The sequence below is a fragment of the Physeter macrocephalus genome, chromosome 7 (assembly GCF_002837175.3).
Source record: "Physeter macrocephalus isolate SW-GA chromosome 7, ASM283717v5, whole genome shotgun sequence".
Taxonomy (NCBI): domain Eukaryota; kingdom Metazoa; phylum Chordata; class Mammalia; order Artiodactyla; family Physeteridae; genus Physeter; species Physeter macrocephalus.
This window is the reverse complement of record NC_041220.1, coordinates 447,215-458,080: the sequence shown is the minus strand read 5'-3', so window position 1 is coordinate 458,080 and position 10,866 is coordinate 447,215. Positions and strand designations below refer to the sequence as shown.

At 39.3% G+C, this 10,866-nt stretch overlaps 1 protein-coding gene across 2 annotated transcripts in view; it reads right to left on the bottom strand.

Moving 5' to 3' along the window:
- Positions 1-16: 16 nt before the first annotated feature.
- Positions 17-10,866, bottom strand: part of TDO2 (tryptophan 2,3-dioxygenase) — a 20,910-nt gene continuing 10,060 nt past the window's right edge. The window contains exons 8-12 of one of the 2 annotated variants that reach the window (XM_007113325.2): positions 5,071-5,182; positions 4,379-4,436; positions 2,920-3,003; positions 2,294-2,380; positions 17-558 (exon numbers count right to left, since the gene is read on the bottom strand). In XM_007113325.2, the coding sequence (XP_007113387.1) occupies positions 405-558; positions 2,294-2,380; positions 2,920-3,003; positions 4,379-4,436; positions 5,071-5,182 (495 nt within the window). In that variant the 3' untranslated portion in view covers positions 17-404. Of the gene's footprint in view, positions 559-2,293; positions 2,385-2,919; positions 3,004-4,378; positions 4,437-5,070; positions 5,183-10,866 lie in introns of both variants that reach the window. The other variant, XM_007113326.2, reaches the window with a different exon arrangement.

The window sequence follows — 10,866 nt, the reverse complement described above, 5'->3', positions numbered from 1 at the left end:
TTGGATTGAACAGATCTTTGTACAGAATGACACATTTTATTGCATAAACTATTTGAAATAGCTGAAGTTTACAAGCTTATAAGGTATGAAACTGAGAAAATCATTACATTAAATGGTTACATTAAGGTAAACACAGGGACATTGTCTCTAATAGGAAAACACCCTAGGTACAGTGTTACAATGTAACTGAATTTCTTATCTTACCGTTGAGTCTGATATCATCACAAACATGAGGTAATAAAATTATTTTTAGGACTGAATCAGTGCTACAGTGCTATATATGCAATATATATGTATAAACATATATTACATTAGGACTCTGCATAGTCATGAAAATTCATAGACAATAAAAAAGGACCACAGACTGAGAAATCAATGTTCTTCATAAATCTTTGCAGATGATTTTAGTCTGACTCATCACTGCTGAAGTAAGAGCTGTCACAATATTCAGCGGTGTAAAGGAACTTATGGATAATTGGGTTCATCTTCGGTATCCAGTGTCGGGGAACCAGATATGTTGAGAGATTAAATAAATCTACAAACACCTTGTACCTGTCACTGGAGAAGCACATATATACAGATGTTTTACACTTATTGACATGAAAGATTTTTAAATTTCTCAAATAGTGATATTTTGTTGTAAATAATTAGGATTCAGTATTGTATGTTCCATGTTGTGTATATCAAAGAGTATCAATATTAAGATTGCTTCATTTTTATTCCATATCCAAGGTTCATGCCCATAAAACCATATTACGCGTTTCAGTGATCCGGACCAGGCTGGTCCAGATTAAAACCTAGAGCTTTATTATTGTCATGCTCCCTTCATAAAGATAAGGGTGTGTTCTTGTTTCTGACTTTTAAAGGACAGGATGCAAAATTATAAATTGAAAGCACACAGAATTCCTAGTTGTTCATCGGAAAATATTTCCCACCCGTTAAGTTACTGCCAGGTAAGTGACATGAGTGCATTAATAAATTGAAATGCCATCTTAGATTTAAAATAAATGTCTATAAGAGTGATTTTCACATTTAAAATTGCCATGTGTTTGTTAGTCAACTATCTTAACTTGCAGTTTTATAGCAGAAGAACATTTGTCTTTGAAGTCAAATTTGGGTTCAAATTTTGCTCTGTCATTTGCAACTCATGTGACCCTGGGCAAGTTGTCTAAAGCTCAGTGTTTTGGTTTCTAACTGTGTAAAATAAAAACTACAATCCCTTCCTCTAACCAGGCCTTTGTGGAGATTTAATGAGAAAATGACACACCAGGATGCTTTTGTGTTCACCGTTCCCACCACCCCTGATGGCTGTGTGCTCGTTTTGTACAATCATTTACAGTTTCATGCTGCTTACAGAATTTATTCTCAGGAAAAGAGAAAATGTGTAATGACTGCGAAAATTCAAACCAATAACTTTTGTGAATCATTCAGCCTAGCGTTTATTCCCAGGGAAACTGAAAATCTCTACAAACGATGAAAATAGAAACACTGTGTTTTATAACTTAGTCAGTCAGGTAGTAAGAGTAGGCATGAAAATAGTGAATTATAAAGAATTTTGGAGTCACTTTGCTGTACAGCAGAAATTAACACAACATTGTAAATCAACTATACTTCCATAAAATTTAAAAAAAAGAATTCTGGAGACTAATTGTGAACATCTCATTTATTCTCGATTCTCCTTTCCCACGGGGCTCTGTAAGTTTCCCAGTTTTCAGATGTGTCTATCTATACATCCATCGGTCTATAATAGTGTGAATAGTAAAGTAAGAACATGAATGTCCTAGAAATCTCTCTAGCGTGTTTGAAGTGCTCAGTAAATGTTGCTTTGTTTCCTTGTAAACAATATGAAAAAGGCAGTCTCTGGAGCACATGGGAGTAGTTTTTAGCCTATAAAATAGAGTCATATCAGCAAACAGGAACCTATTTTCAGCTGTGTCATTCATCTGGCCAGGAGGACTTTGGCGGAATCAATGATACCCATTTTAGTCTAGCCCAGACCTGAGCCAGAGTAAGTTGAAAACGCTCCTTGGGTCACCTGGTTCCTGCCCCGCCAGGTCATGCAGACGTTGGTCCCCCGCCCCCTCGCATCCCAGGATGCAATGATGAATTTCCAGAACTAAGGATGTTGCAGTGACCCCCGAAGGCTCCCACAGGACTCCCTTAATCTAAGGATACAGGGTTGCCGGCAGTCCAGACAGGAGCGGGCATAAGCGCCTTTTCCTAGGTAAGGCGCATCTCCGTGGGGAAAGCGGCGCTGGTGGGTCCCCGCGATGAGGAGGGACGCCCGGCTTACCTCACGGTGGAGCGCAGGTACTGGTACCCCGAGGACCCGCCGGTGCCCGCCTTGCCGCCCAGCATCCTGTGCACCACGCACACGTGGCTGTCTAGACAGACACACGCGTCAGCTGCACGCGCGCCAAGGGCAAGGGCTGGGTGACGATGGTCGCCTGCCCTGGCCCTCGGCCGCGTGGGAGGCTCAGCTGTGAGCGCGTGAGGGGCGGGGCGGCTGCGCGGCGCCCCGCCTGCCCCCGGCCGCGCGGGGCGTCCGGCCAGCCTTGCGCTCGGCCCTCGGACGCCGTGGGCGGAGGCCCTGCGGCGTCCACGAGCCCTCGCTACCCGTGTCCTCGTGGGCCCTTCCGCCATGAACTCGAACGACTGAAATTATACTTTCAAGTTGTACTGACGCCAAGAGGAGTGCGTTGCTGTTAACGCGAAATTTGCTTCGACCCAGAGCTTAACTTGTTTCTTCCGATTATCAAACCCAGCGTCTTCCTGGGCCCACATGGGAGCCGTGAGCGCGGGCGCTGCGCGGCCCTGAGAGCGCTGCTCGGCTGCTTTTCGACGGAGCCCCGCCCCCACCCACAGCCGTGGGGGAGGGGAGGGGGCAGGGAGGGGGCGGCTCTGGGGGTCCGGGGGGACTTACATCTCCACTTGGTCATGAGCGAGTCCACGTCCATGAGGGAGGTCAGCAGCTGGAAAGGGACCTGGAACCTGGGCTCTTCCCTGGGGAAGAAAAAGAATAAGAATAATAAGAATAGTAATAATAATAATTAATAATAAGTGTTCGGGCAAGTCCAGTGTGTCAGGAAGAACACACATTCTACCATCCGTTGGGCCTGAAACAAACATCCCCTTTGCCTCTTAGGAGCTGTGACAGCGCTGATCTCCCTCCCAGGCTTAGTTTCCTCATCTCATAAAAGGGGTTAACACCACTCATGTTGCAGCATGTGTGCAAGAGTCTAGAACATTCCTCGATAGACGTGAAGTGACCAGCCGGAGTCGCACCTCACACCCCTCCTCATAAAAGGCAGACACGGACACCATCTCGGATTTTCTAGCCAGTAACAGACGCTTCTTCCAGGCAAAGATGTTAAAATGTGAAAACAAAGCCTGCTTGTTACAGTGTTCCCTCTGCTATACTTGTTTCCTTTTTCATCTAATCCCTCAGCTCTCTCAGTGCATTTTCTGCCGAGGATACGTAAGCCTGAACAGCATACGCTTACTAACAGGTGAGGAAAACAGAAGGGTTTTTTATGCTGCCATTCTGAAAAATAGATGGGACAGGATTAAAAAATAAATCCGAGTAAGTAAGACATGCAGTAAACACAGATTTTTTCCTTTTTTTTTTTTTTTGCTTTTTACTAGTGTGCCATCCATTGCTCTGACACATTTAATGTATGAACCACAAAGACGGGCCGTTCATCCACGTGGCTAGGAGGACAGGACGTGGATGCCCCAGACACTGAGGGTGGTGAAGACAGTTAGACTTGAAATTGCCGAACAAGCAGAACAGCAGTTTATAAGGTGTTTTCACTTCATTCTTTTTCATTTTACAAAACAGGAATAACAACATCGTTAACTGACAGAACCCATTTCATGACTGAGTTTCTGAGACAGATTAAACTTTGGGTTCTTAGGACACTTAATTTCACATAACACTCTGCAGAATTTAATGAAAAGGATATTGATTAATTTGTGTGTATATTTATTTTTTTTTTACCCACCAGAGGAATAAAATTGGACTCTTACTCCTTAAAATAAAGAAAAACCTCATGAAACTTCACGATTATTTTCTAAGCTTCCCCCCTGCCAAATCTAAATGATTTTTTTAAACTATGATTGCAATGTATAAGCTTTATACTGGATTTCTTATCTATATCTACTCCTCCATTTTTACTTCTAATTCACCTCTTTTGAGAATTCCCTGGCGGTCCAGCGGTTAAGACTCAGTGCTTTCACTACCAGGGGCAGGGGTTCCATCCCTGGTCAGGGAACTAAGATCCCTCAAGCCGTGCGGCACAGCCAAAGAAAACGAAAAATAAATAAATAAAACAATCATGCTGTATGCCTTAATTCTCCTCTTTTGATTTGCTTTTACCTGTAAAAGTATATCATCAAGGCCCCCTGAAGTGCTTTGTACGATAGCCGTCTCTCCCCTGCAAGACACATGGCAAGTTTTAATTTAACAGGTAATTTAAGGCACTCATGTTCATTTGGCAAGCATCACCTGAAATAATTGTGTCACAGGTTTTTAGAAAAGAATGTGAATGTTCGTTTAAATATTTTATCCCTTAGCTTGAATTTGGAAAACTATCATTTAAAACATTATTTTAATATTAGATTTTAAAAGACAAATTTAAATATATATACATACATATATATATATACACATACATACATATATATATATATATACACATACTTTAAATTCTCAAAACCTTTAAATAGGCAGGGTTAGAAATCAAGCAATAAATAGCCACATACAAAAGGACTTGACCTTTTTTCTTTTCCTAAATACCCAGTTCCTGTATCATTTATGAATACCTTATTGGAAATACTTCAAATAAATTATAGAATTATAAAATAAGGTTTATTAAATATATTTTAAGTCACTTAAAAAAAAAGAGAAAACTGGTATAGAAAATACTTAACTTCCACGACAAATGAAAAATTCCTTGTTCCTATGAGTGGAAATATCAGTGTGCATTTGTTCCCCCCAAGTAAGGTTTGACGTTTTGATCTCACGGTCTTACGGTCCAGGGGAAGGATCCTCGGAATAGAAATGCCTACCTTTACTAAGGAGATGCTCATGGCGTTTCTCATCAAATAAGGATAGTAACACCTCTTTCTGCTTCTGAAATTCAGCCTTTTGTTCCTCCTTTTCCTCTGACTCTTCCTTGGCCTTTGGGGAAAATACTGCATTAATATTCCCAAGAGAGAAGAGATCCTTATTTTAGAAAACACTGCTTGTGAGAAGAAACTAGCTGCGTGCAGAAAGGGTGTACTTAGGATAGGTACTATATCATCTAATACTGCAACTTGGAAATTACGGCTTGTGAGACAGGACCTTCCTCATACCACTGGTTCTATACTTTAAGTTTAAATGATTTGTTAAACCCAAATACTCTCTTCATAAATATCAAGAGAAATGGACTCAGATGGGCAAAGCTGGAGGTAACTACAAGTGGTCAATAATGGTCTAAGTTTAGACAGCAATTATTTAACACAGGCAGTAAAGTAATTCCACTTAGGAAAAATTAAGAATTCCTAGTCAGAGATACTACTAATTCTACTGAAATTCTATCTTCATTGCAGTACTCTGGAAATACAATTCCTTAGATATTTTCCACTGTTATATTTTTATTCAATTGATATCTATTGATTTGTTTAAGGAAATTCTTATTTTCCTGCTTACAACACATGTGCTACTTACAACTCAATTACTTGGGCTGGAGCAAAAATCCATTTCCCCAATTGTCTTCAATTCATCAGAACAACCACACTGTGTGGTAAGAATGTGCGTGCACACTATAGCCAATTGATGATTGATTTATTCAGTAAATGTCAGGCTAATGTGATAGAGATAAAAATCATGAGCAAAATTGAGTCCCTTGATCTCTATCTGGTGGGACTGAAACACTGAAAACTTAAGTTAAATTACAACCGTAGGCAGTGGTGTAAAGGACCAGTGTTGTCCATAATAACTTATAGTAGCAGAGAGGTTGGGTAAGAACATCCTGCGGAAGTTGTCCTTGAACCAAGACCTGAAGACAGGGAAAGAGTTATCTGGGGTAGAAGGATCGAATCTGAAATTCAAGGAGCAGGACTGCCCTGGTGATGCAGTGGTTAAGAATCCGCCTTCCACCCTGTTCCACCTGTGGATGGCTACAAGAAAGAAGAAATTAACACATCCCTTCCCCGAGGCAGGCCATTCCAGAAACTAACACAACAGGGGAAATGAGCTGCTGACTGGACCGGTCTGCAGCTTTGCTGAGTGTCAGAAGAGTGACCTAACAGAGCCAATCTGCAAGAACTGGAAAGTGAATTACAACACGAGAAAATCAGACTTCTATGCAGTGGACGCTCGATGCATTTTTGGAAGTGCAAGGAAGCCACAGAGAATAAAAAAAGGAGGTATGGAGAAACAAATAAAGATGGAAAAACAAGGTTTCTAGAAAGTTAAATTATAACATGCCCAGCCTTGCCTAAAATCATAATAAGTTCACAGACACCCCAAAACACCCCACTGGATGCATCCCTGCCCACCAAAGAGAAAAGATCCAGCCTCATTCACCAGAATACAGGCACCAGTCCCCTCCACTGGGAAGCCTACACAACCCACTGAACCAACCTTAGCCACTGGGGGCAGACACCAAAAACAACGGGAACTAAGAACCTGCAGCCTGTGAAAAGGAGACCCCAAACACAGTAAGTTGAGCAAAATGAAAAGACAGAGAACTACACAGCAGATGAAGGAGCAAGGTAAAAACCCACCAGACCAAACAATGAAGAGGAAATAAGCAGTCTACCTGGAAAATAATTCAGAGTAATGATAGTAAAGATGATCCAAAATCTTGTAAATAGAATGGAGAAGATACAAGAAACATTTAACAAGGACCTAGGAGAACTAAAGAGCAAACAAATAACGATGAACAGTACAATGAATGAAATGAAAAATTCTCTAGAAGGAATCAATAGCAGAATAACTGAGGCAGAAGAACGGATAAGTGACCTGGAAGAAAAAATAGTGGAAATAACTACCACAGAGCAGAATAAAGAAAAAAGTATGAAAAGAATTGAGGACAGTCTCAAGACCTCTGGGACAACATTAAATGCACCAACATTTGCATTATAGGGGTCCCAGAAGGCGAAGAGAAAGGAACCGAGAAAATATTTGAAGAGATAATAGACAAAAACTTCCCTAACGTGGGAAAGGAAACACTCAGGTCCAGGAAGCTCAGAGAGTCCCACCCAGGATAGGCAAGGATCCCTCATTCAGATTTGACAGAGAAATTAAAACCTTTACAGACAAGCAAAAGCTAAGAGAATTCAGCACCACCAAACCAGCTTTACAACAAACGCTAAAGGAATTTCTCTAGGCAGGAAACAAAAGAGAAGGAAAAAACCTACAAAAACAAACCCCAAACAATTAAGAAAATGGTAATAGGAACATACATATCGATAATTACCTTAAATGTAAATGGATTAAATGCTCCAACTAAAAGACATAGATTGGCTGAATGGATACCAAAACAAGACCCATACATATGCTGTCTACAAGAAACCCACTTCAGACATAGGGACACATACAGACTGAAAGTGAGGGGATGGAAAAAGATATTCCATGCAAATGGAAATCAGAAGAAAGCTGGAGTAGCAATTCTCATATCAGACAAAATAGACTTCAAAATAAAAACTATTACAAGAGACAAAGAAGGACACTACATAATGATCAAGGGATCGATCCATGAAGAAGATATAACAATTGTAAATATTTATGCACCCAACATAGGAGCACCTCAATGGCAAATGCTAACAGCCATAAAAGGGGAAATCGACAGTAACACAACCATAGTAGGGGACTTTAACACCCCACTTTCACCAATGGACAGATCATCCAAAATGAAAATAAATAAAGAAACACAAGCTTTAAATGATACATTACACAAGATGGACTTAAGGGATATTTATAGGACATTCCAACCAAAAACAACAGAATACACATTTTTCTCAAGTGCTCATGGAACATTCTCCAGGATAGATCATATATTGGGCCACAAATCTAGCCTTGGCAAATTTAAGAAAATTGAAATCATATCAAGTATCTTTTCTGACCACAACGCTATGAGACTAGATATCAATTACAGGAAAAGATCTGTAAAAAATACAAACACATGGAGGCTAAACAATACACTACTTAATAACGAAGTGATCACTGAAGAAATCAAAGAGGAAATCAAAAAATACTTAGAAACAAATGACAATGGAGACACGACGACCCAAAACCTATGGGATGCAGCAAAAGCAGTTCTAAGAGGGAAGTTTATAGCAATACAATCCCACCTTAAGAAACAGGAAACATCTCGTATAAACAACCTAACTTATTTACAATGCTTGGTGTCAGTTTATTTATCTCTTGTAAAAATAAAATACAGTGTGTGTGCATAAAAAAAAAGCAGTTCTAAGAGGCAAGGTTATAGCAATACAATCGTATCTCAAGAAACAAGAAACATCTCAAATAAACAACCAAACCTTATCCTAAAGCAATTAGAGAAAGAAAAACCAAAAAAAACCCAAAGTTAGCAGAAGGAAAGAAATAATAAAGATCAGATCAGAAATAAATGAAAAAGAAATGAAGGAAACAATAGCTAAGATCAATAAAACTAAAAGCTGGCTCTTTGAGAAGATAAACAAAATTGATAAACCATTAACCAGACTAATCAAGAAAAAAAGGGAGAAGACTCAAATCAATAGAATTAGAAATGTAAAAGGAGAAGTAACAACTGACATTGAAGAAAATACAAAGGATCATCAGAAAAGATTACAAGCAACTATATGCCAATAAAATGGACAATTTCTGGAAGAAATGGACAAATTCTTAGAAAAGCACAACCTTCCGAAACTGAACCAGGAAGAAATAGAAAATATAAACAGACCAATCACAAGCACTGAAATTGAAACTGTGATTAAAAATCTTCCAACAAACAAAAGCCCAGGACCAGATGGCTTCACAGGCGAATTCTATCAAACATTAAGAGAAGAGCTAACACCTATCCCTCTCAAACTCTTCCAAAATATAGCAAAGGGAGGAACACTCCCACACTCATTCTACAAGGCCACCACCAACCTGATACCAAAACAAGACAAAGATGTCCCAAGAAAAGAAAACTACAGGCCAATATCACTGATGAACATAGATGCAAAAATCCTCAACAAAATACTAGCAAACAGAATCCAACAGCACATTAAAAGGATCATACACCATGATCAAGTGGGGTTTATCCCAGGAATGCAAGGATTCTTCAATATACACAAATCAATCAATGTGATATATATTAACAAACTGAAGGAGAAAAACCATATGATCATCTCAATAGATGCAGAAAAAGCTTTTGACAAAATTCAACACCGATTTCTGATAAAAAACCCTCCAGAAAGTAGGCATAGAGGGAACTTACCTCCTCATAATAAAGGCCATATATGACAAACCCACAGCCAACAGCATTCTCAATGGTGAAAAACTGAAACCATTTCCACTAAAATCAGGAAAAAGACAAGATTGCCCACTCTCACCCCTATTATTCAACATAGCTTTGGAAGTTTTAGCCACACCAATCAGAGAAGAAAAAGAAATAAAAGGAATCCAAATTCGGAAAGAAGAAGTAAAACTGTCACTGTTTGCAGTGACATGATACTATACGTAGAGAATCCTAAAGATGCTACCAGAAAACTTCCAGAGCTAAACAATGTATTTGGTAAAGTAGCAGGATACAAAATTAATGCACAGAAATCTCTTGCATTCCTATACACTAATGGTGAAAAATCGGAAAGAGAAATTAAGGAAACACTCCCATTTACTACTGCAACAAAAAGAATAAAATACCTAGGAATAAACCTACCTAGGGAGACAAAAGACCTGTATGCAGAAAAGTATAAGACACTGATGAAAGAAATTAAAGATGATACAAACAGATGGCGAGATATACCATGTTCTTGGATTGGAAGAATCAACATTGTGAAAATGACTATACTACCCAAAGCAATCTACAGATTCAACGCAATCCCTATCAAACTACAAACGGCATTTTTCACAGAACTATAACAAAACAATTCACAATTTGGATGGAAACACACAAGACCCCAAATAGCCAAAGCAATCCTGAGAAAGAAAAATGGAGCTGAAGGAGTCAGGCTCCTAGACTTCAGCCTATACTACAAAGCTACAGTCATCAAGACATTATGGTACTGGCACAAAAACAAAAATATAGATCAATGGATCAGGATAGAAAGCCCAGAGATAAACCCACACACATATGGTCACTTTATCTTTGATAAAGGAGGCAAGAATATACAATGGAGAAAAGACAGCCTCTTCAACAAGTGGTGTTGGGAAAACTGGACAGCTACCTATAAAAGAATGAAATTAGAACACTCCCTAACACCATAAACAAAAATAAACTCCAAATGCGAAAATATTTGCAAATGAAGCAATTGGCAAAGGATTAATCTCCAAAATATACAAGCAGCTCATGCAGCTCAATATCAAAAAAACAAAAAACCCAACCCAAGAATGGGCAGAAGACCTAAATATACATTTCTCCAAAGAAGATATACAGATTGCCAACAAACACATGAAAGGATGCTCAACATCACTAATCATTAGAGAAATGCAAATCAAAACCACAATGAGGTATCAACCTCACACCAGTCAAATGGCCATCATTGAAAATCTACAAACAATAAATGCTGGAGAGGGTGTGGAGAAAAGGGAACCTTCTTGCACTGTTGGTGGGAATGTAAATTGATACAGCCACTATGGAGAACAGTATGGAGGTTCCTTAAAAAACTGAAAATAGAATTACCATA